Source organism: Danio aesculapii, chromosome 23, assembly GCF_903798145.1.
Source record: "Danio aesculapii chromosome 23, fDanAes4.1, whole genome shotgun sequence".
NCBI lineage: Eukaryota > Metazoa > Chordata > Actinopteri > Cypriniformes > Danionidae > Danio > Danio aesculapii.
The window spans coordinates 2,791,123-2,817,973 of NC_079457.1; the positions used below are offsets into that span (position 1 = coordinate 2,791,123).

General features: G+C 39.2%; 1 protein-coding gene across 1 annotated transcript in view; it reads right to left on the reverse strand.

Annotated features, from left to right (window-relative positions):
• Positions 1-26,851, reverse strand: part of corin (corin, serine peptidase) — a 65,405-nt gene that overhangs the window by 12,544 nt on the left and 26,010 nt on the right. The window contains exons 9-18 of the mRNA XM_056449512.1: positions 23,158-23,268; positions 20,668-20,790; positions 16,760-16,858; positions 14,574-14,805; positions 13,495-13,640; positions 8,936-9,043; positions 8,745-8,858; positions 8,092-8,202; positions 3,757-3,874; positions 2,018-2,146 (exon numbers count right to left, since the gene is read on the reverse strand). Coding sequence (XP_056305487.1) covers positions 2,018-2,146; positions 3,757-3,874; positions 8,092-8,202; positions 8,745-8,858; positions 8,936-9,043; positions 13,495-13,640; positions 14,574-14,805; positions 16,760-16,858; positions 20,668-20,790; positions 23,158-23,268 — 1,291 coding nt within the window. The remainder of the gene's footprint in view (positions 1-2,017; positions 2,147-3,756; positions 3,875-8,091; positions 8,203-8,744; positions 8,859-8,935; positions 9,044-13,494; positions 13,641-14,573; positions 14,806-16,759; positions 16,859-20,667; positions 20,791-23,157; positions 23,269-26,851) is intronic.

Sequence of the window (26,851 nt, forward strand, 5' to 3'; positions counted from 1 at the left end):
GTCACATGTTGATTGGTCAGTTTGAATGTCTCAACATTTGGGCTTTAGTCACATGGTCAAGAAAGATACAAAATAGGTGGTAAAATGCTGCTCTGGCTCTTTTCCTGGCCTCTCTTTTCTGTCTCTGCTTTCTGGAGTCCTTTATCTGGAGTCTATCTTCTCTGACGCTACTGCAATCAGGCTAACTTCTGGGACTGCTCTCTTCGTCTCTCTCTCTCCCTCCCCCCCTGTGTCTCTCCTTCTACCTGTGGTAACTTTAATTTTACATTTAAGCTGGGAACAATTTATATCATATGTTTTATCATTTCATATTTGATCATTTTAGACAGTTATTTTGTAATTAATTCAGTTGTAACCATAGAGAATTATTGTCATTAAATCATCTCATTATCAAGTATTTGTGAATTACTTTTGATTTAACATCAACACTTAATTACTCCATATTGCAATACAATATAATCATATAATATCAACGCTCTCCCACATTTATAGCTATTAATACTGCCCTTATTTCCGATTTTTGGTATAAGATTGTAGATGAATGGTTTGACTAGAATGTACAGTTTTTTACCATCAATACTGATAATTATTTAGTCACTCGGCAGAACTACAGTTTGAACCGCTGTGGTTTAAAACCCATTCTGACAACAGTGATTGGCTGATTCTAATAATCAGTCCTGTGATTAGACCTGTCACAATATCTATTTTTTGCTGTATGAAATATTGCATCAAAATATATCACAGAATCAGAACGATTCTCAATATTATAACGATATTATCACGATAATCAATATTATTGTCATTTTAAGACCATTTTATGCCACTGATTATGTAATGCCAGAATGACAATATAATATCATCACAATGCAAGTGCACTCTTCCAAAGAACACATTATATTTTATTCTTTAATTTAATTATAGTCATTTTAACAGTTTAATAATCAGTCATTGGAGTCAGAATGTGAAAACACATATCCTAAATAAATAATAAAAATGTTACCAGTAAAGTGCATGGTAAAGAGTAACAGAGGCTGTGTTATGTGCTAGCAGATCTATTTCAGCTGTCTGACACCAACATAAGAATATACTACAGTAATTTATAGTAGATACTACAGTGTTTGTTAACCATACTGACACTGACAGCTCCATTAGAGATAGAGATGATGCACAATCAGCTGAAATGTTGCTGGAATTGGGCGATATATATTGCATCACTAATTTCAACAAATTGGTCAGGTCCCGACAACATCAAGTCTCCCATTAATGGTGAGTACACTTATTTATGAATAATTTAATTGTTAAAATATGCTATTATTATCTGCTAATCATGGCAGCATGGTGGCTCAGTGGCTAGCAATGTGGCCTCACAGCAAGAAGGTCGCTGGTTCGAGTCCCGGCTAGGTCAGTTGGCATTTCTGTGTGGAGTTTGCATGTTCTCCCCGTGTTGGCGTGGGTTTCTTAAGGGTGCTTCGGTCCACAGTCCTAACACATGCGCTATAGAGGAATTGATGAACTAAATTGCCCGTAGTGTATGAGTGTCAGTGTGAATGAGAGTGTTTGGGAGTTTTGTGTTGCGGCTGGAAGGGCATCCACTGTATAAAACATATGCTGGAATAGTTGGCGGTTCATTCCACTGCGGTAATCCCTGATAAATAATGGACTAAGCTGAAGGAAAATGAATGAATTTCAATGCTTTTGTATTAATAAAATAACAAAGTTAGGCCTACCAGGTTTACACAACATTTTTTTGAACCAAAAATAAACAAATTTAAATAAAAATTTAGTTATTTTCCTAAAACATACATGTAATTTATAATAAACGCCTGTATTAATTTTTTATTGAGTAAAAATTTATGCATTTCGGTTTAATTAATAGCGTCTCTTCTAATGGGGCCTGTTTAATTTATTTTGGGCTATCAAAAAGTGAAGAGTGCCTGTCTGAAGGGCTACCAGGGATTTCAAAGTTTTGCTAGCCCTGCATGGGGACATTGTCTCACACCCAACCATACACACCCACCCTCGTTTTTCCAGCAGGCCCTGTAGAGGAAGCATGTTCTCAGGACTCCAGTCTGGGTCAACATGTAACCAGCGCTTCCGTCTCACAACAGGAGATACATCCAGCATTGCATCTGTGGAGAGAGGAGAACTACACACACACACACACACACATACACGCACACAAAGAGAAACACACACATATGCCAGACGTTTGAGCAACTGACTGGAAAATAGCTTGTGCAGGAGAGTTCTTTTCAGGTGTATGAGCGTCATCAGCTGGACAGCAGTGTGTTATGATTTTTATTCTGTCGTTTTTTATATACACACTCCTGTTATTTTCCAAGCGGCAACCTCCCGCTCTCTTCGTGAAGCTAATACGGAAGTAACTGAAACTGCAAGTCATCGAAATTCCGCTAGTCCTGGCTCTGTATGGAGCAAATTTTAATTGAGCCTACTGTTAAAATGGCCAACTTTACAGCAGAAAAGAAGGTGTTTACAGCCTGGTACAAAGAACGATTTTGCTTCATATAGCTATTATTACCCTTCATGACAACTGTGAGGGGGGTGAATTTTTTTATAACTCATCCGTTTAGTTTATATTAAGCCTGCATAATTAAGGGCGTGGCCACTTGAGTGAGTTTCGCTGCTCGCTGTCTCGTCACCTCAGCTGATTCCGGCTGATTAGCTGCTGAACTCTGCATATACATCATATTTTTGTGTTGTTTTATGTGGCTTTACACAGTAAGTTTCCTTTTGGAATTATTTCTTACAATTATCAGATGATATGGCATGCTGTGTGCACTTAATTGTGCTCACAAACCATTCACGTGGCCTCCGTTTCCCAGGTGAGTAAAGTTATTTACTTAGATACCATCTCTATAAATGTATTTGTTTTATTTAAGATCATTTATAATGTTCTTTAGAGCTGTAATGCACGCCAGAATCTGTCAGATTGATTAGCTGTAGGCTCTAGAACTGTCATCTGAAGCGTTATCATACAGCGTTATGCCTGGATTTCCTCAATAGTCTTGCATTTACTAACACAGATTATATCTGAATTGTTTGAAAGTAATTTGCATTTTCGTCCTGTAGAAAAACGTCATAAGAACAATGTTTAGTGGCTCAATGTATTACTACAGTGCTTTTAAACGTCTAAATACTTTATTGATATAGTGTACAGCCAAGCACATGTGGTCAGAACACAGACGAGTCGCAGGTAATGAAGCATTAAGCAAAATGTTAGCAGGCGTCTGTAGCTCTGCTCACGCTCCGCCTCTTTGCCCTTGTTTGGTGTTCCCAGGGCGGTGATGTGTAAACAAAATGCCGACAGCTGGCCACGCCTACTGGTAGCTTCTTTTGGGTTCTTCAGAAATCTATGTGTGACGTCACAGATACTACGTCCATATCTTTTACAGTCGGTTATTTCCATTTCTGTTCTATTTCGGTTTGTGTTCTGTGTTTACAATAAGGTTGCATTAGTTAATGTATTTACTAACGTGAACAAACAATATATAATGCATTTATTACAGTATTTATTTGTGCTGTGTGTTTTGTACTCTTGATTTAAATAAACCAAAAAGAAAGTAGTTTCGGCAGGTGTTGACCACATTACAGTTCCATATTACCACGCTGAACGACTAGACTGCGGTCAATAATTGACTGAAATCTGCTTATGTGTACACAGGTTATGAATATGTTAATGAGGCAGCACATGTGAATTGTGTTTCTGCTGTGCGTGTGTGTGTGTACTGACCTTACCCTAAACCCATCTGTGTGCATGTGACGCTGCTGTGGTTCGAGCTCCATCCGTCCGCACACACGTGATACTCCAACCCGGCCTTATACACCAGCAGCGAGCCCTCGTCAGACAGAGACACTGCAGACACACAGCACTGACTATTACTGTTTTGCGGTGAACAATTCATCTGTGCATGTCATTAAGACAAATGAAATAGGCTGCCCTTGTAATCCGTCTGAGGTAAAGACAGACAAAACTGACAGCTGGAGGGGCGTGGTTAAGTATGTTAGCCACGCCCCTCCAGCTGTCAGTTTTGACAACAAACAGTAATGGTGAGCAGGAGGAGTCTGTTAGGTTGCAATAACTCTCCCTTTTCCCCATCTTTCTGAATGAAACGCCTACTTTACGACATCCAATCAGCTCACAGTAGAAAAAAACAAGCCACGCCCACTGTTTTCGCATTTAATACTCTGTTTCTTTCGGAACTGCATCACGATACGAAAAAAAAAAAAAATGGTCGCAGCTTCCGGTTCTTGGAGACTTTAACAATAGAACCAATGAGGCCGTCTTTTGACGACGTTTACAGTTTGTAACTCTGTTTAAGGGGTGGTCCAGAATGTAATTGTAAGGCTTGGTTGTGTTTATAAGATGCAAAGCAATGTGTGCTCATGCTTCACTTGTAGAAAAGCACGTTATTTTTACTCATATATATCTTACTTTGATTATATACAGCTACTCAGCTAACATGAAAACCACTGACATATTTTCCCGCCATCAAGAGGCTCTGATTGGTCAGCTAACAAAATGTGCTGTGATTCGCGGATCAGCTCCACGTCACCAGTAAAATGTCACGCCTCCACAAGCATGCGCTTTGCCTCAGCTGGGTAAATACTGTCAGTCAGAGTAGCTGTATCAGTTTGAACCTCAGGATGAACCTCATGTCTGCTCTCTAAAATTACATCTGACAAGTGTCTGTAACGAGTAAAAATAGGGTGTGGCTCCTTTAAGAGAGAATCGGCTTTTTATTTATGTGTATGTGTGCGTGTGTGTGAACAGTCTGTAGGCGCATGTTACACGAGAAACGCATGATGTTTATTTCTATTTTTCTCTGATGCTCGAATTAAGTTATTTTTCTGTAATAAACAGTGACACTGTTGACAGAAGAATAAAGCAGTAAGTAATAGGAAACGTTCACATATCTTTTGCGAGTTCAATATTTGAGATGTGGAACGCAGGGAAAGCGTCCGCATAGAGAGACACTGCAGCGCTGCTGAAGATTGTGTGTGTTTACAGCGGTTTGACGGATAAATACGAGTTTGTAGCCAAACAGCATTTCCCGTTGTTTACATCCTTGTTTACGTCCTTGCTACAACATACCGCTAACGCTAGACAATGTGCATGTAATAGATCAATTTGAACAAATAAAAACACGTACAGGTTGAGGCTCAGAATCCACTGCTTCGTCTTTTATGGTTGGAGATGCTCCTCCTCTGAGGAGTTTATAGCCGAATCCAGCACTGAACTGAGAGATTCTGGAAGTTCTCCTTTGTCAAATGCTAGCTATATCTTTATTATTATTCTCAGGAACATAATTAAGTTAAACTGTAAGCACTTCTCTCTTTGTGTCGTGTCCTTTAGAAGCCCAAATACAGAAACAGAGGAAACAGCAGCGTTTGGACGCCATTTTAACTTTCTCTGCTATAACATTACAGCGCCTCTGGCCACGCCCCTTCACTGCGCAGGGTGTGCGCTTGATAAATGCGTGTAACCAGTAACCCTTATGATCTCACTAGCCCTGATGTATTTTTTTGTAGTCCCCAAATTCGTTTGCTGTAGGCTTTGCTAAGCTAACTCTGTAAAAGTCAGCGTCTCCCTTTGCATTGAGCGTCTTGCATTCAGAGATGTTGTTTATGTCCACACAGCTACGTTACACATCAACTAAAGTTTCAAATATAATATTGTAGTGGACCAGCCCTTTAAATATAACCCACATATCCACAGTACCTAGACTTTTCTTAAATATGTTTATATTTCTTTCTAACATTGTTATTTTCTTTTAACACACAATAGTAATAAGTGTTTCTACATTTAAAGGTCCTGTGACATTTAAATCAAGTTTTTTTTTAGATTTTAGTATCAATATGTTAGTTTTCAGCATATCTAGGGTTAGTTGGTTGAACTAACCCTTTAATGCGCTTGCTTAATCGTTTTGGGTAATTTTAAACCTTACTGTGCATTCACACCAAAAGCGGTGAGAGCGTCCAAGGCCGCCGGAGCTGAAGGCAGACAGCGTTATCGCCAGGGCGGCCAGAGCGTCAAAATTCGCTACATTGATCTCGTATTTAAAGGGGCCGTTGCAGCATATCAGTTACATTCCTGCATAAAACATGCTCTCTAGCGTGAAAATGTTGCGCATTTCTTATCAAATTCATTTAACAATGGAAGATCAAGTTGTGTGTGGTGTGGCTTTGATCCACTTAATTATCCAATTCGTCCATATGTCTGAAATATGCTGAAGCAGCAAGACTGTTTTGTACTGTCGCATGAGATTCCCGCGTTTTTTAAAGATAAATACTTTATATATAACATTAATGCACAGCAGTAACTTGCCAGTAACTTATTTAATGCATGTTCCTGTAAGAAAACATTGTAAATAATTGAAAATCCGGCGACCGCAGTAATTAAACCCTTGGGAACAACTGTGGTCGGAACCAAAGTTCACAGGTCTGTGTTCTCTGAACTCCTCTCAAGCGGTGGACTTCTTCATTCTGACTGCTTGTCGCCGAACCGCGTCATAGCTCATTACCATAAAGTTGACTTGATTTCAACTCTCCTCGACGCCCACACCGGCGAAGACACGCCGCGCTGCCCTTCGCCGCTAATCGCTGCCGGCTCTCATTGAAAATAAATGACTTCCGGCTACTTTTACGCTCTCGCCGCTTTCGGTGTGAACGTACGGTAAGGAAGTTATGCCAGAGGTGGGTAGAGCATCCAAAATCTATACTCAAGTAGAAGTACAAGCGGAAATTTTTACTCAAGTAAAAGTAGAAGTAACAATCTTAAAAGTTACTCGAGTAAGAGTAAAAAAATATCTGTTGATAAAATTACTCAAGTAAATAGTTACTAGTTACTTTTAAAAAAAATAAATAAATAAAAAAATTTATATATATATATATATATAAAATCTTGTTTTATATCGGCTAAAATAAATGTATATATTTATAATCTTGTTTTATATCGGCTAAAATAAATGTATATATTTATAATCTTGTTTTATATCGGCTAAAATAAATGTATATATTTATAATCTTGTTTTATATCGGCTAAAATAAATGTATATATTTATAATCTTGTTTTATATCGGCTAAAATAAATGTATATATTTATAATCTTGTTTTATATCGGCTAAAATAAATGTATATATTTATAATCTTGTTTTATATCGGCTAAAATAAATGTATATATTTATAATCTTGTTTTATATCGGCTAAAATAAATGTATATATTTATAATCTTGTTTTATATCGGCTAAAATAAATGTATATATTTATAATCTTGTTTTATATCGGCTAAAATAAATGCAGTTTTTAATATCAAAACAGAAATTGGGGAAAACAATTTGAGGGGGGTAATAATTCTGACTTCATACATATTCATTTATATAACAGCAGTTTCTTCAGTTATCATCAAATTTAGTTATCCATTAATCTAGTTACAATTAATACGGTTCAAAGTTAGATAATATCGACACTTACCACTACGTGATTTTTCCGGTTGGAGCTGTCATTCATGTATATGCTGCAATGTCAGTTCGATGTACAGCGTGCATCGCATTATCAAACTAATCGTGTTGACATCTTGGAGTAAAAACAGACTGAACTTGAGGCTGCGGGTGATCTGGTCCGATAAACTCACTGCACAGACACCCATCCTCTCGGAACCGCAGATAGACATGACGTGACCGCAGTATAAACTCGCACGTCTTCCTCGACTTCAGCCATCCTTCCAACACAGGCGCGCGCGCTCTAACCGAAAGCGGGAGACGCGTTTCTATAGCAAACTCTCGCGACACAACCTCTCCAATGCCGCGCCTCGAAATATTTTCAAACAAGTCGTATAAATCATATTTATTATCGTTTGACATTAACGCAGCATCGCCGCCAAATGTAGAGAAGTAAGAGTAATGATTATTATCTAATAATTTACTTGAGTAAAAGTACACATATTTAAATTACTCAAAAAGCACACGTTACCCAATACTTTTACTCAAGTAAATGTAACGAAGTAAACGTAACTCGTTACTGGTTACGCCCTGCAGCTTTGAAATGTAAAGATGAGCAGGCAGAATGTCTTACCGCAGTTCCACTCGTCTGAGCTGTCGGAGCAGTGTCTCCTGCCGTCACACCACAGCGCACGGTGAACACACTCATGATTATTACACTCCAGCTCATTACTGCTGCACACCGCTGAAACACACACACACACATAAGTGAAAACACACACACACACACATGTATAGAGACAGACACTCATATACACACACACACATAAGTGAAAACACACACACACACACACACACGTATAGAGACAGACACTCATATACACACACACACATATATATATATATATATATAGAGACAGACACTCATATACACACACACATATATATATATAGAGACAGACACTCATACACACACACACAAGGGTGAACACAAGCACACACACAGACATAGAGACAGACAAACGGGCGAACACACAAACACACACAAAGAAAGACATACACATGAGCAAACATATACACACAAACATGAGTGAACACACACGGACATATACATAGACACACACAGTCAGATGAGCATACACACAGACAGACAGACAGACAGACAGACAGACAGACAGACAGACAGGCACGCACGCACGCACGCACACACGCACGCACGCACGCACGCACACACGCACGCACGCACGCACACACACACACACAGCAGCTGAACTCTGGGTCACTCACAGCAGTTGTTCTCGTCCTCATGTTGGCTGCAGTCTGGGAAGCCGTCACAGATCATGCTGTGAGGGATGCAGGATTTGTCTCCGGGACATTCCCACAAGCCCCGCTGCAAACATCCTAATGACACACACACCAGTCAATAAGGACACGCAATGTGTGTATGGGTTGAGCGTGGAGTGTGTGTTTTTACTGACCGCACATCTCCTCATCACTGTCGTCATCACAGTCTGTGTGTCCATCACAGCGTTTGGAGGAGAGGACGCATCTTCCAGAGCGACACTTAAAGTGACTGGGAGAGCACTCTAACACACACACACAGATACACAAACACATTCATATGCACACACACGCACACACAAAAATGCAGAGACACAAACACACACACAAAAGCCACCACACATGCATTTGCACAAACATGCACATAAAGATGCATACACAGGAATACATGCACACACACACACACATATGTATGCGTGCACACACACACACGCATGCACAAACGCGTGCACATGTACACACGGAAACACACGCACAAAAACACACACACACAAATGTGAACACATGCACACATACATGCAAACACAAACACACACACGCACAAACATAAAAACACATGCATACATGCACACACACACAAAAAACACACATATATGCGCACACACACATGCATGTACAAACAAAGCGTGCACATGTACACACACACAAAAACATGCACACACACAAATGTGAACGCATGCACACAAACACGCACCGACATACACACACACACATAAAAACACATGCATCCATGCACACACAAATATGCACACACACACACACACACACACACATAAAAACACATGCATCCATGCACACACAAAAAACACACAAAAATATGCACACACACACATGCATGTACAAAGCGTGCACATGCACAAAAACATGCATACACACACAAATGTGAATACACACAAACACGCACCAACATGCACACACGCACAAACATGCGAACACACAAATGTAAACACATAGGCATGCAAACACACACACACACACAAAAACACATGCATGCACACACACAAAAACCCATATATGCGCACACACACATGCATGCACATACACAAATGTGAACACACACAAACACGTACCGACATGTGTACACACACACACACACACACACACACACAACACGCACACATACACACATATGCACATACATACATACATTCATTCACACACACACACACACACACACACACACACACACACACAAACAAACAGCGGTTTAACTTTACAGTCTCTTCGCACTGCCCCATTTTACACTGTCAGTTAAATGTGACCCAAATCTGATGTTTTGCTCACGTGACACAAATCGGAGGTGGTCCAAGACCGCGAACAAAACCAGAACAAAAACGCAACACTCAGATATAGCCAGATCAGATTCAGGCCTCATCCAAATGTAGAAATACATGAGCTAAAAATCAGCTGTGTGTCAATGTGACGGTCATATATACAGGCAGATCAGCTTTTCAGTGGCATCACAGTCTGTACGTTATTTAAACTACAACAATTAAATACTTCGCAGTTTGACAAATTTCAGAAGAATATCAAAAGATGTGCCGTATAACTAATGAACAAAGCAAAATGGACTAACGTCTGGGAATATCAAACCCCAATTCATTAAAATCTGAAGTCTACATGTGCTCTGTGCCAATAACTGGGTTTCCATCAGCGTGGTCAATGTGCCCTTTGAAGTATCGCACGATAAAATTAGTGACGTACTCGCTAACATCCCTTAATTTGCGAGAAAAATAAATAAATTACTCTCCTTTGAGGCGGTTTGAACTTGTGCGAAAATGTTAATGCAAATATTAGGAGATCAAGCCCATTTGCCGAATAAACACTGACATAGTGAACATTACACCCACTTGCACTGTGCTTGCCTTATTTACTGTTAGTTGCTAGGTTACCAATACTACAATGAGCTGCTCTAACAACCTGATGGAAACGCACCTAATTCATGTTTTGGATTTGCCAGTCACTCCACGTTAGGATGGAAACCCAGCTAATGTTTGAAGCGGTAAGGTTTAATATCAGGCATGTGATCAGCCGAGGATTAAAAAGAAGGAAGATGAGACCCCGCCCAACAAATATATATATTTGTAGGTGTCACGGTGGCGCTGTGGGTAGCAGAATGACCTTACAGCAAGAAGGTCGCTGGTTCGAGCCTCGGCTGGGTCAGTTGGCGTTTCTGTGTGGAGTTAGCATGCTCTCCCCATATTGGTGTGGGTTTCCTCTGGGTGCTCCGGTTTCCCCCACAGTATAAACACATGCGCTAGCTAAAATTGACCGTAATGTATGAGTGTGTATGGAGGTTTCCCAGTGATGGGTTGCAGCTGGAAGGGCATCTGCTGCATAAAACATATGCTGGATAAGTTGGCGGTTCATTCCGCTGTGGCGACCCCTGATTAATAAAGAGACTAAGCCAAAAAAAATGAATGAATATATATATATATATATATGTGTGAGTGTATGTGTGTGTGTGTGTGATTAAATGAATAATAATAAACAATACTTCTAAAATTAATAATAAATATTCTTTATATAAATGTTTGATATTAGCCACACAATGTAAGTTGTTTCATCAGTTTCAATGTTTAGCAGTTTAATAGTGACCTAAGTAATATTAGGTTTATACAGTACTTTGTTCTTCAACAAGGGGACAGATCCACACACCGCCGCTAGATGGCGCCACTAACTCGGTTAAGTGCACTTGAGTCCCAGAATATAAATTTCCCTGATATTTATTCGACTCTTTATTCCACGTGATAAAAACAATACTAGTCAGTCAACAATTCAAACTATTTTAACAAATTAAATCATTTAAAGGCCTTAAAATATTAAGTCCAGTTAAATTGAGTTGCCTAATATGCTTTAACATTTCACCCTGAAGAAAATATCACACATCAGTAGTAAGAGTTTATCACCTTCACTTTCCCTCAGCGTAGTCCCAGCTTTTTAACAGCTTTAATTAATTATAAAATATATTTCTATTAACTTGTAATCGCTTATCATCTAAACTTTCAGGTAATACATTTGAGGTGCCCGGCTGTAGCACTTAATAAATGACACAAGAACAGATGATTTGCAGAGGATAATAACAAATGTGCATCCTGGCTTTATTTATAACGTACATAGAGCCAGTGGTGGTTCTAGACCAGAGTAACTGGGGAGGGGGGGGGGGGTGTTAGGGGTTACTTGTGCTTTTAGGGAGCACACTTTAACATACATCACAACCTACTTAAATAATTATTCTGTACTTGCTGACTGTAAGTTCAAGACTACATTTTCTAACGTAAAACTATGTGCACTCACCTTCTGATCAATAATTGCCTAGCCGAGGACTTCCTCTATTAAAAGTTTTACAATCACTATTGAAAATAAAAGTCTAATATAATCAACAGTGGACATTTTGGACAAGATGAACATGACGTTAAATCTTTTTGTGTCAATTTGGGGTTAACTTCTGACGAATGTGGAAAACTGACGCGCGCAGCACCGTCACTGACAGAGAGGGCGAGTGTGCGCGAAAGCAGAGAGAGCGAAAGCGCGGGACACCAAGAGCGCACGGGAGAGGCCTCAGTCATATCTCCACAGTCTGCCACCGATGGCTGATCTCGCTCCTCTGTAGCGCTTTGACACAAAAATAAACGTCCAAATTTAGGGGGGCATATGAGGGGGGGCAAGCTTGTGGACACGGGAGCACCGTAGAAGTGTGCATATAACTGCGCACGCATTTAAAACAATTTCATGATCAGCGGCTTCCTCATGCGCGCACATTATAGGACTACACAATATCGTTGTACACAACAGCCTACTGTAGGTAGGTCTACAATTACATCCCTGAATGACGTGCGGAATGAAGTTACTGCTGCTCCTTGTGCACAATGAACACTGAAGGGGCAAACTATCAGGTCGTCTGCTTTGATGAAGATGCGCAAATCACAAGGGTTGCCTCATTGAGCTCGGAAAATACGGAAATCCATATTTATACGGAAGAATCACATCCCTGAATATACACTTGACACTTCAGTATAGAAAGTTCCAGAAAGGAATAAATAACGGTGAAAGTTGAATTATTAAAAAATTAAGCACACACAAGATGGCGATGCATCCACAACGCAAAGCATGTGTGCATTAATTTTCCTTCAGCTTAGTCCCTTTATTCATCAAGGGGTCGCCACAGCGGAATGAACCGCCAACTTATCCAGCATATGTTTTACACAGCGGATGCCCTTCCAGCCGCAACCCAGTACTGGGAAACACCCATACACACTCATTCACATATACACTATAGCCAATTTAGTTTATTCAATACCCCTATAGCGCATGTGTTTGGACCGTGGGGGAAACGGAGCACTCGGAGGAAACCCACGCTAACATGGGGAGAACATGCAAACTCCACACAGAAATGCCAACTGACCCAGCTGGGACTCAAACCAGCGACCTTCTTGTTATAATGCCACAGTGCTAACCACTGAGACACCGTTTCACCTCTGTGTGCATTATTTTATTATAATTAACAACTACTTCAAAAATTAACTGCACTCCTTAGAATGTCCATCAGCCAATTAGAATCAAGCATTCAAAATTAGAATGTCCATCAGCCAATTAGAATCAAGCATTCAAAATTCTTGACCCCCCCAATAGAACAAGTTAAAATGAACGGAAAGTACGACAACATAACCCCCTTGTTGTAGTTTTCTGTACTGACCATTCACATCCGGATCAGGAAGTAAACAGGAACTGTTAGCATGTCCTTCCTCTGGAAACTGAGCACAGTCTGTATCTTCAGGCCACTGCAATCCCACAATTCCAAGCACAGACTCACAGCGGTCCTTTGAATTCCTACACAGAGACCTGAAACACACAGAGTCAGGCCTGTTCACACTGACGATGATAACTATAAACATAACGATAACAATATTTGTGTCCACACCAGCAAACGATAACAATCTGGGTTTTTTAGCTTAAGCTTTTCTTTTTGCATTCCCCCTGGTAACCAGCAGGTGTCCTTTTTGTGCTGTTTCTCTAGTGTGTTTGACCAGTGAATCCAGCTTGTGCTGTGCCTACACAGACCCTTACATAGACAGGTGCTCACAGGGCTGGGGCAAGCTGAACTGTCGCTCTAGGCAAAGGACTATGGTGACTGTCGCGAAAATCACGCTGCGTGGTGGGGTGAAGGTCACAGAAATCACGCTAAGTGGAGGGGGGGCACCTCAGCCAATGAGCCCCCCCACTGTGCACGGCCCTGAGCTTGTGCAATCTAATCAAACAGTGGATTTAATGATCACAGTCAGCGTAGTGAAATTAAAACAAAGCAAACTATTTTACCCAGCATTTTCAATGGAAGAAACCCAAAGACACTGAAACTAGCACTGGATACCGCAACTGGATACTTCAATTTGCTAGCCTGGCTTGCATAACTTTTCTTTGCATAACTCATTCCCACCTCTGGTATAACCAATTGTTTCTAAGATAGTTGTTATCTGTAAATAATCTTTGAAAAAGTGGGCTTAATATCAAGCAGAACTTCTCCAGAATTTCATCTGTAGCTTTAAATTGAAGCTCTTTATATTTCAATGCATTCTGACTGGCTGTCAGTGTTTGATTGTGTAAAATGTTCTGAAAGTGAGTCCAATTATATAATCTTTATCATTATATCTGTAGTCTATAGTCTGCTTTTTTAAATTCAGAATGATTTCTAGCTATATTTATAGTTATCGTGCTTGGTGTGAAGTCCTATAATTAAGTTAGTTATAATCATAAATGTGCCCCAACACACATGCTGACCTGCAGGGTGGCACTTTCTGCTGTGTTACAGGGTCACACATTGGCACCAACACCGTACACGCAAAAAACATGAGATATTTGTAGCAGTTGGTCTGAACGAGGGCAGGAAAGAGGGAGGACTCCCAGCTGACGGATGTCTCCTTCTGAGATTGGTGACCCAGATAGTTGGGAAAGCGGGTGGCGTTATAGGGCAGATTCATGCAGATCTCCAGAGAAATGGGCTCGCATTCGCCTGAAAAACACAGACATCAAAGACCATCATGACACACAAACAGTAAAATGTTTTTGATGCATGAAAACTGCTTAGCTAAAACTCAAATGAGCCACTAATCTAGAGCAAAACAGGGGAAAACTCAGAACTGGGGCCTGTACCATGATGGTGGTTCAACAAACTCTGGATTAGTTTTGAGCTGACAAAACCCATCCAGTGCAGTCAGGCTTTGTTGGTATCATGATTCTGATCATTAACTTTCTATGTTAACAGAAGATTTGATCCTGAGTTTGATCCTGAGATTGGTTGAAACATGGTTTCTGATCTCTAACCTGAATATAACTCAAAACTAAACTGAACATAGCTAGAAAATAACCTGAAAATAACCAGAACATAACCTAAACATAGCTAGAACATAACCTGAAAATAACCAGAACATAACCTAAACATAGCTAGAACATAACCTGAAAATAACCAGAACATAACCTGAACATGGCTAGAACATTACCTGAACATATCCAGAACATAGCAAGAACATAACCAGAACATAACCTAAACATAGCTAAAATAATACCATAACATAACCTGAACACAGTTAGAACATAATCTAAACATAACCGTAAAATATCTAGAATATTACTAGTGCATAACCTGAATATAGCTAGAACATTACCTGACATATACAGAAGATAGTTAGAATATAACCAGAACATAGTTAGAATATAACCTAAAGATAACCAGAACATAGCTAGAACATTACCAGAACATAACATGAACATAGCTACAGCATTACCTAAACATATCCAGAACATAGCTAAAACATAACCAGAACATAGCTAGAATATTACCAGAATATTCAATTCAGTTCATGTTTATTTCTATAGTGGTTTTATAATTTAGATTGTGTCAAAGCTGCTTAACATAGAAGTTCTAGTATAGTCCAGAATATAACCTGAACACAGTTAGAACATAACCTGAACATAACCATAACATAACTAGAACATTACTAGAACATAGCTAGAACATTACATGGACATATACAGAACACAGCAAAAAATAACCAGAACACACCCTGCAAATATATCCAGCACATAACTAGAACATAACTAGAACATTACGTTAACATATCCAGAACACAGTAAAACTAACTAGAACATAACCTGAACTTAGCTAGAATATTATCAGAAAATAATCTGAACACAGTTAGAACATAAACTGAACATAACCAGAAAATAGCTAGAATATTACCAGAACATAACATGAACACAGCTAGAATATGACCAGAACTTAACTTTAACACAGTTAGAACATAACCTGAAGAAAAGCAGAACATAACCATAAAATAGCAAGCATAACCTGAGCAGGGTTTGAAGATAATCTGAAGAAAACCAAAACATATCCAGAAAATAGCAAGAACTATGTTAAATACATAACCTGAACACAATTAGTACATAACCTGAAGAAAACCAGAACACAACCAGAACATAACCTCAAAATAGCCAGAATATTACCAAAACACAACCTGAACAAAGTTAGAAAAAAACCTGAAGATAACCAGAACATAACCAGAACATAGCTAGAAAATTATCTGAACATAACCTGAACATATCTAGAACATAACAGAACATAATCTCAATATACCTAGAACATTACCAGAACATACCTTGTACATAGCTAGAACATATCCAGAACATAGCAAGAACATAATCTGAACATAGCTACAACATAACCTGAAAAAAACAAGAACATAACCTGAACATAACTACAACATAACCTGAAAACAACAAGAACATAACTTGCCCCAGAGCAGGTTAACTATGCAGTTTAAGTTCCCATGGCGACAAAAAACTATTAGAGCAGAGTTACCTTCTAGGTACCTAAAACCCATGATTGATGCGAACTAAACTGAAACTTAACCAGCTAGCCAGATAATCCGGCTACATGGTACAGGCCCCTCGTAAGTTGTTTCACTCACTGCAGTTGTTGCCGGCGGTGCGCAGGTCACATGATGTGTTTCCAGGACAGCAGGAGGAGGAAGAACAGCTGGAATGGCCAGAAGGACACAAACCCTGAACTGAGAGACAGACAGAAGCGAGTGCAAGTGAGCATAGTGTGTGTGCGTGTGTGTGTGTGTGTGTGTGTGTGTGTGTGTGTGTGTGTATGTGTGTGCATAATACTGGTGGATAATATAATAGTGGTGATTAGAATCAGACAGAATGTTTTGCCATTCTGTACAGAATAATGTAAAAAAAAAATAAATAAATAAAAAATCTGCAGATTTACGCTGAATAATTGGGAGTATAGTAAATACAATAAAAAAAAAGCCAAATTTACCGAAGAAAAAAAAAAAAAATATATATATATATATATGTATAAGTATGCATCGATTAATTGCTCACCTAAAGAATAACAATGTGCAAAATAATTACAATTAATTTCACATTAAATGCATGACATAAAAAATACGGTTTACTTTTTAAGGTTTACAATGCAAACCCAATTAGAACCACTTGTTTGGTAAACAGCCTCTCGTATTATATATGTCTACTAAAAGACAGAATATATTACTTTACACACTTTATATACTTTTACACACTTCATGTAAACACCTGCATATTATCCAGTAATATTACTGAAATTAATATAAAACTGAATATATACATATATATTTACATACATTTACATAAGTAAATAGTAGACAAAAAATTAGGGCTGCACGATATTGGAAAAATCTGACATAGCAATATTTAGTTTTTCTGCAATATAATTCCACCAGATGATTTGAATAGCTCTATTTGGAAAGATTACATTCATTTAGATAGACTGGGATGATCAAGTCTTATTCTATGGAGTGTGTCTGCATAAATGACAATAAATTACAAGCAAATAATAACAAAATACACTAATCCTGCGATGTGACTATTGCAGATACACACACTGCAAAATCGATGCTCAAACCATATATTGTGCAGCCCTAACAATCTGCGGGCACAGATTCTGTCTGGGCCTAGTGATGGCACACTGACCATCAGTCGTGGAAAGACTACTGAAAAATCATACTCAAGTACCATTACTTGCCTAAAAATGTAGTGCGAGTAAAAGTATCTGCTGTGAATATTACTCAAAGTATGAGTAAAAGTAGCCCTTTCAAAAGTACTCAAGAATGTTGAGTAGTGAGTATTACGCTGTAAAAATCTGATGCGTTTACATGTAATTTGTGTATGTGTGTACACGTAATATTCTGTAGTGCATTTAGTTATTGCCCAGCAGGCACACAACGTCATAAGATGTTAATATTAGGTTAGATTTAGGTCGTGACGTCAGTAGGGTTGGGTACTGAAACCCGGTGCCATTATGGCACCAGTACCTTTGTAACCGGTATGCACCGGACTGAATTTTGGTGCCTAAATTAGGTGCCACTGGTGCTGCGACAAGAACGTAAAGCAGGTCACACATCAGAACATCGCACACCATGCATTATAGAATTCTAAACGTAGGTTTCTATCAGGGTACACACACCGGCGTCACAAGTCGGTGGCTGTTCGCAGCACCCAGCCATGACTCAGGACACTGTTCATATTTCTGCCACACCACAGAGCGCCATCTGAATAGTTTAAATTTAAATAACATGCGAATGTGCGCGTCTGGTGTGTGACACTTTCAACTGTCATGTGCGCGTCTGGTGTGTGACACTTTCAACTGTCATCTGCACGTCTGGTGTGTGACACTTTCAACTGTCATCTGCACGTCTGGTGTGTGACACTTTCAACTGTCATGTGCGCGTCTGGTGTGTGACACTTTCAACTGTCATGTGCGCATCTGGTGTGTGACACTTTCAACTGTCATGTGCGCGTCTGGTGTGTGACACTTTCAACTGTCATGTGCGCGTCTGGTGTGTGACACTTTCAACTGTCATGTGCGCGTCTGGTGTGTGACACTTTCAACTGTCATGTGCGCGTCTGGTGTGTGACACTTTCAACTGTCATGTGCGCGTCTGGTGTGTGACACTTTCAACTGTCATGTGCGCGTCTGGTGTGTGACACTTTCAACTGTCATGTGCGCATCTGGTGTGTGACACTTTCAACTGTCATGTGCGCGTCTGGTGTGTGACACTTTCAACTGTCATGTGCGCGTCTGGTGTGTGACACTTTCAACTGTCATGTGCGCGTCTGGTGTGTGACACTTTCAACTGTCATGTGCGCGTCTGGTGTGTGACACTTTCAACTGTCATGTGCGCACTATGTCGCGGCTCTGAGCGACGCATCCAGTTTGTGATGCCCTTTAGAAGCATCAAGGGGTGCATCAAAGGCACACATAAGTACGCGTTGTGTCACACCATCTCTAAATATTTCATTCTAAACAGCTTTGAGGGATACGGACACAGCAATGTCAGGCGTTTGTTCTTGTTGCTTATAGAAGGCAAAGCGCGCAGTACGGCGCATGCAGTGAGCGACACCCTTCATCAACATGCATGATCGCATTCATCTAATTTGCTTAAACGAAGCATTCTAAGGTATGGCTGTATTTTACAAGCAAGGATGCAAGGATTCTGACACACCAACATGCAGCAGATGCTTTACAAAAGTATTGTAAATGGGGGGAAACACGTCAAACTTATGAAATTTGAGGGCTTGTGGAATCAACTTAAAGGTGAGGAATGGACTGTCTTTGACAGGTTGTGACATCATCTGGCACTTTCACTGAGTACGTTCACATGGACACCAATACTCTGATTTTAATATGATTAAGACAATACTCTGATCAAGAGTCTACCATGTAAACAGTGATTTTTGATTATCTTAAAGGACCACGGACACAAACAGAGGAGGAAACGTTTATAGGCTGGTGACGCAATGACGTTAATGGATCTACATGCTATAACATGAAACTGGGAATGATGAATGTAACATTCAAAAAGCAACACCTGAATCATAACAGTGTCTCATTCAGATTAAGGCTAGTCATTAGATCACTGATGTCCATGTAAAAGTAGTCTTAGTAGTAAAACATCTTAAACCAACGTCATATTGACGTCAAATACTGACATTTATTCGTCAGGTATGGCAACCAAAATCCAACGTCTGATAGACGTCATAGTGGTAACGTCCACACAACGTCAAGCTCTAACATCATTAGACGTTGATATTTAGTTGATTTTAGACGTTACACGTTGACCATTGATGTAGGCCTGACATTGGGTTCTGATGTCAACTAGATTTTCTTTATTAAACAAAATGCAACGTCCCACGACGATGGGGTACAACGTCAATCTGACATCATGTTGACGTCTTGTGCCTGCTGGGTGTTTAAGGCCATTTCAGTCATCATACAGTAAACATCTGTCTTCTTCTCATCAGTGATGTGCATCTAAACAGTCTCTGGGTCAATGCGTGTAAAGATTTTGGACATCTTCTTAGACACTTTTAATGCTTCCAAACAGTTTGCTGCGATTATAAATCACCCATGTCTTGAGGTAGTTCAGTATGAGGTGATTTACCTTCTATGTGTGATTTGATTGGACAGGAAGCGCTGGACTGATTTGTCTAATCCCCATAGACATACACAAGTAAAAGTACACATTTATAAAACGACTTAGTAATTCCTGAGGAAAAACTACTCAACTACAGTAGTTTGAGTATTTGAAATATGTTCCGTTACACCACTGCTGACCATTCATAATTAGATTTGTTTGGTCTAATTGTTCAAGACTTGAAAAACAGAGTTGGAGAGAAAAGGAAGAATCAGTGGTGAGAATGAGGTTACGTTTCTGTCCTGGTTTGAGCTGCACTTCTGTCTATGTGTATGCAGTATTGTGCAAAAGTGTTAGACCACCACCAGCTTTTGGCAAGTCTTTTGTACAGCAGTGTGTGTGTGTTTACTCACTGTGCTGCTGTGTGCAATTCTCTTCATCGCTGCCATCTTTACAGTCATCTTCACCATCACAGCGAAAGGCACTGGGAATACACTGCTTGTTCTTACACTCCACTAAACCCTGGGACTTACACGCTACACACACACAAACACAAGCATTAGTGTGCCGCAGAGTTTAGCTGCAAATATGGTTTGGTAAATGCATCATTAATGCTAATTTATATTTTTTAATGGCTGCACGAGCGGACACCCTGATGAAGCCTATTAGAAAGCAGTTAGAATAAGTTTATAAGTAGGCCCACACGGAATCTGCACGTGCAGAATTTCGCAGAATTCTGCAGATTTTTAGCCCATCATTAAATCTGTTTATTTACTAGAGTAAATGTGTGTAAATCTATATTTATTCAGTTTTTTTTTAATTACAGTAATATTATTGAGTAATATGAAAATGTTTATCTGATTTATGTACTATACAGTGTTGTACAGTCATATTTTCTGTCTTTTAGTAGAGATATTATATGAGAGACTTGCGTTTGTTAGCAAATCAAGTGAATCTAATTGGATTTGCATTTTAAACATTAAATAAAAGTTATTTTATAAGATATTATTTTTATTTCACATATTAAGGTTTTAGTTATGATCCTCCAAAAATAATTCAGCAGAAATCCGCATATATTTAACTCAATTCTCCGCAGAAATAGCAAAAAACGTCAGCAGATTCCGTCTGGCCCTATGTAGTCATAGGTTGTGAAAAGAGAAATTAGCCCTGTATGGGTTTGGATTTTTATACTGAAACCCTTTAACTGCTAGAGGTACATGTTTTATACTTTTTGTTTGTCTAAACATGAACTTATCTTAACAAATTGTTCAGCTTGAAATATTAAGGCTTTTACTCTCTTCTACTGCGTTTGACACAATCTTTATTGTAAAAGGAACTACAGAAATAAAGATGAATTGAACTGAATTAAAGGTACAGTAAGTAATTTCTGGCCACTAGAGGGCGTGCATTCACAACAAACAAATGTGTATTTAGAAATGAGTGCAAATTGTCAAAATAAGTGTATTTAAAGGGAATTTGGAGTAAAGTAGTTATTTAAAGGTGCTTGATGTAAGTTTTCACTCTTCTAAAGTATAAAAACACCGTCATATGTTTGCAGATATTTCAGAAACATGCTAAGTGAACATTCTTGTTTATCTGGAAAACAATGCTACAGTCAGATATTCTGCTTTGAAAATGTGCTTTCCGTACCAGAATGCTGTCTTTGTTTTGGTCATTTTAACCCGGCCAATGCCAGTTTAGCCAATTATATTTCAGCACCCTAGGTTGCCTTGGTGAAAAACAGCCTATTTCATTCATTCATTCAGAAAGGCTCTGAAAGCATGCATCCATGACCGAAATGTGACCTCCAGTGGACAGTTGCAGACTCTGAAATGAGACGCAGATTCATAGTTGCACATGACATGGTTATTAATTAACAAATGGTTTCAAGTTACATTGTAACCCGTGTTCTAACAATTTGGCTGTTTGCACCAGACGAAACACGACAGAAATTTAAATACAGCCATTCAGAAGCACAGAGTAATGCACTCACTCACGAGATGATAAGGTTTATAATCTATCAAGTACATATTAACCCTCTTTGACATCATTAAATGTAGATGCTGAATCACGTGTTTAGTTCTAAAGTTCAATTTCAAGTGGCTTATTTTATTTTCCAGATCTGAGGTGAACTATCTGCTGCTGCTTTCAGTATATGTAACATGGCATTCAAACTCACATTGTTAACATTTAACACTGAATAAAGCACATGAGGTTTACCTGAGGTGAATGTCATCGTTTTCTGTTGTTCACCTGTGAGAAATAGAAGCCATTTCTAATATATCAATTCAAGGTGTTGGTTAGGACAAAAACCCAGTGGTTGAACTAGGTATTGCACTCCTAGATCAAAACAAATGCAAGTGCAGGTTGCCAGATTGAGGACAGGCGCGAGTGATTTAAACCGTGTTGTAAATAAAAGCAACGGCACGCGATAGAAGGATTAATTTCCATATTAAAAGGAGTATTTGTCCTAACCAACACTTTGAATTGAGATATTAGAAACGGCTTTAAGTCTGCTTCTGTCCAGCAGAGGTCGCAATTCGGTCACAGACGCATGCTTTCAGAGCCTTTCTGAATGAATAAATGAATTAATGAAGGAATGAATGAATGAAATACACTATTTTCCAGCAATGCAACCTGAGATGCTGAAATATAATTGGCTAAAGTGGCATTGGGCAGGTTAAAATGACCAAAACAAACACATTTTCACGGAAAACACATTTTCAAAGCAGAATATCTGACTTCAGCACTGTTTTTCAGATAAACAAGCATGTTCACTGAGCATGTTTCTGAATATCTGCAAACATATTACGGTAATTTTATGCTTTAGATGAGTCAAAAATGTACATACAGCACCTTTAATTAGCCTCAGGCCTGGTTATGTATGTGTGTGTGTGTCTCACAGCAGTTGAGTTCGTCGCTCTTGTCCAGACAGTCGTGATCTCCGTCACAGAGCCACTCTCGAGGAATACAGCGTCCGTCCCCACAGCGGTGCTCCTCAAGCAGATCACACACTGCAACACAGCAAAACACACATTCATTTAGGGGCCGTTTACATATCGCATATTTTGCGAGCGCAAGTTCATTATTTCCAATGGAGTCATGCAGCTTGTGTGTGCAAATAGGAAGCTATGTGGAATCGGTGCATTGTGCTTGCGTTTTCCAGGCACCTCTAGTTGAAAACATTTCATCATCATGTCATGTGACTAAAACTAACCAATCAGCTTCATATTTGTGTGGATTGTACACATTTCAGTAATAACAGTAGACTAATTAGCTCAGACAAACACAGAGCATTCGAACACTGCAGTGCTTTTTACTTTTCTTCATAAATAAATCTTGTATCAGAGCTACAGCAATAGTTTGTCATCCTCTATGAAAAAGATTGATGGTTGCCTTGCAATGACAGACGCCACGGCAGTGCAAATCGCGTGAAAGAAGTGTTGCGCCCTGCCCTTTCCACATGCTTTTAGATGCGATATGTAAACGGCGCCTTACATTCAGGAAGAAGCACCCTCCATCACAGTCTCTGAGGATATTTGCACCTGGTTTTAACATGATTCATGATTAGCATGGTTAGCATTTTGGTTAATCCAATTAAGCGTGACGCATTGCTGTTTACATGTGGCATTATCATACCAAACTGAACCAGTGTAAATTTAACAATTTGATATATTACGGCTTTTACTACCTTTTCATCATCTACGTTTAGCTGCTTTGACACAATCTACATTGTAAAAAGCGCTATACAAATAAAATTGAATTGACTTGAAGGCACAGTAAGTTGTTTGTGGCCACTAGAGGGCATGCATTCACTACAAATAAAGTTGTGTTCAGAAATGAGTGCAAACTGCCAAAATGACTATTTAAAGGGATTTGGTGTGTGGTTTTATACCATTTGACTTGTACTAAAATAAATTATTTAATTGGTTGAGAACATGCATTTTGTTCAATCCAATCAAGAGTGACCCATTGAGTACGTTTACATGGACACCAATAATTCGATCAAGACAATACTCTGATGAAGAGTCTATCTTTTTTTTTTTTTTACTCTTTATTTTCATTGAAAAACCTTCCTACATTGCATACAGTACTGCCTAAATTCTTACAAGGAGATATATCATATATCTAAATTTTATTGGAGTACTTACAGTGAATTTAACTTACTACAAAACCGAACTCAAAACCCTTCCACCCACCAAACCCATTTAACATTGATCAAAATATTTGTGGAATATAATGGCTCGTTTCCACTGACTGGTACGGTACGTTCGGTTTGGTACGGGTCACCTTTATCAGGCTTGCGTTTCCACTAACAAGGGCACCCTTTTGGTGGGCGTAGTGTATGACAGAAAGTTTCAGTCGACATCATTCTCGCTGGAGGAAATGTCTACAATAAAGCTGTACAGGTCGCTCACATATCATATGAGAAGCTCTTCTCACAAAACAGAAGCTTTACACACATAAATACTCGTGTAGAAATGTTTATTACTAACTTTTCAATGAACATGAGTTGATTATAACTGCAGATCAAAGACAGTGCGAAACAGCCTACTGTAACGTCTGTAATTATATTAAATAACTAAATAAATGAATATATATAAACACATACAGCCCCTTACAGTCTCCGATATGTTACCAACTACAGAAGAACTACATATAGCAGACATTTCACCGGTATTTAGGTTCAAAACAACACAAAATATACCCCACAGTCAGTGAAAACCTCTCATCTGTGTCTGTAATTTTCAGCAGCACATGTAGCCTCTGTTAGAGAGTAAGTTCATCATTCTGAGTTCATATTAGTCCAAAATGTGAAGATAATAAGTTAGTTAATCATGGCATTTTGTTCATGTTTGCTGAATAATAATGTGCTCCTTTTTTTCTGGCTTCTCCTTTGTTTCTTCACGCTTCACTCTCGGGCTTGTCAGTGTCTGATAGGATCGGGTTTCAAAAGCACGTCAATAATCAAGCGCAGGTTATTATCATCAGCTCAAGAAGTGTGTTATTTCAGATATAATGTTAGACGCGCGCGAGCGCTAGCAAGAAAGCGAAACCGCTCGCGCCTCAGACTGGCTCGTAAAAAACTACGGGGCACAGGGTAAATCTGCTCTTCTTCTTGGATTTGTGGCTGTTCATCAAGACGACGACAAGGTTTGTTTGAGCCCAGATCGACCATGGCTCGTTATTATATGTATTTATAATTCCGCTTTAATCTCTCGCTGTGTTTTTCAAACATGGCGTTTTTTTTGTTTTCATTCTGGCTTGTTGCGTAAGCGAATGACGTATCTCTGTAAACCAATAGCGTTCAGCTGTGCGTGTGGCTCCGCCTTTTGGTACCCTTCTTCATGTTTGGTACCCTTTCGAAAGGGTGCCGAAAAAGTGGTATGGTACGGTTCGGTACGCTTTTTGACAGTGGAAACGGCCATAAAAGCGTACCAAACCGAACCGTACCGTACCACTCAGTGGAAACGGGCTATAAAATACAAGGCATACATGAATAACATTTACAATCATATATGGATCTGGCTGGGACAAAAGTTTTAAATTGAAACAAGGTGTACATGGACAGTGAAACCAAGAGAGACATTAAAAAACAATTGTAAGATAATTATAGAATAAATAATGAAATAAGATAAATAAATTAACATACAATAGTCTTGTAAGTTTAGTCTATCTGCAAAAATAATATGAATGGTTCCCAAATCTTGTTAAAAATGGACAATATGTCATTTAGTGTGAATCTGAGTTCTTCTAAGTCAGCGGTCACCAAACTGGTTCCTGGAGAGCCGGTGTCCTGCAGATTTTAGCTCCAACCCTAATCAAACACACCTGAATGAGCTAATCAAGGTCTTACTAGGTATACTTGAAACACCCAGCCAGGTGTGTTGAGGCAAGTTGGAGATAAACCCTGCAGGGACACCGGCTCTCCAGGACCGAGATTGGTGACCCCTGTTCTAAGTGTAACATATTTCCAAGTTCTCTAGCCCACATTTCAAAGGTGGGGACAGCATCAGATTTCCACATTTGTAAAATGAGTTTTTTTTGCAATACACATGCAAAATAGAATTGCTTGTGTTTGGTTTTTACTGCAAGAACTGTCCTCTGCTCCTAGAACTCCAATACTAGGATCAGGTTTCAGATTAGAGTCTATCATTTAAACAGCGTTTTTTGATTAATTTAATACGAATTTAGACATGTGGAGTATTCCGATTTTAGTCGCATTATTGAAGTGCATTACAGACATGTAAACACCATAATCAAACTATTACCGTCATGTAGAACTTGTCGCCGCGTTCTGCAACAGGATAGCCTGTACACACACTACTGTCTGACACTATTATCTGCACCTACCGAGTGAAGACCACAGACATCTGCATTACCAAATGCGGAGGGTTTTTTTTCTATTCAGCGTGCGGTATGAAATTCCATTAAAACTACACTCCTCCAGCAGTTCATAGTTGCATCCAATACCTCAGTTCGTCAGGGGGGCATGCATGAAATGTTCATGAATGAAAATGAACAACTCCTGTAAACGCCGTAATCTTATATTTGTCTTACTCAGATTAAGGCAAATAATTTGATTACTGATGTCCA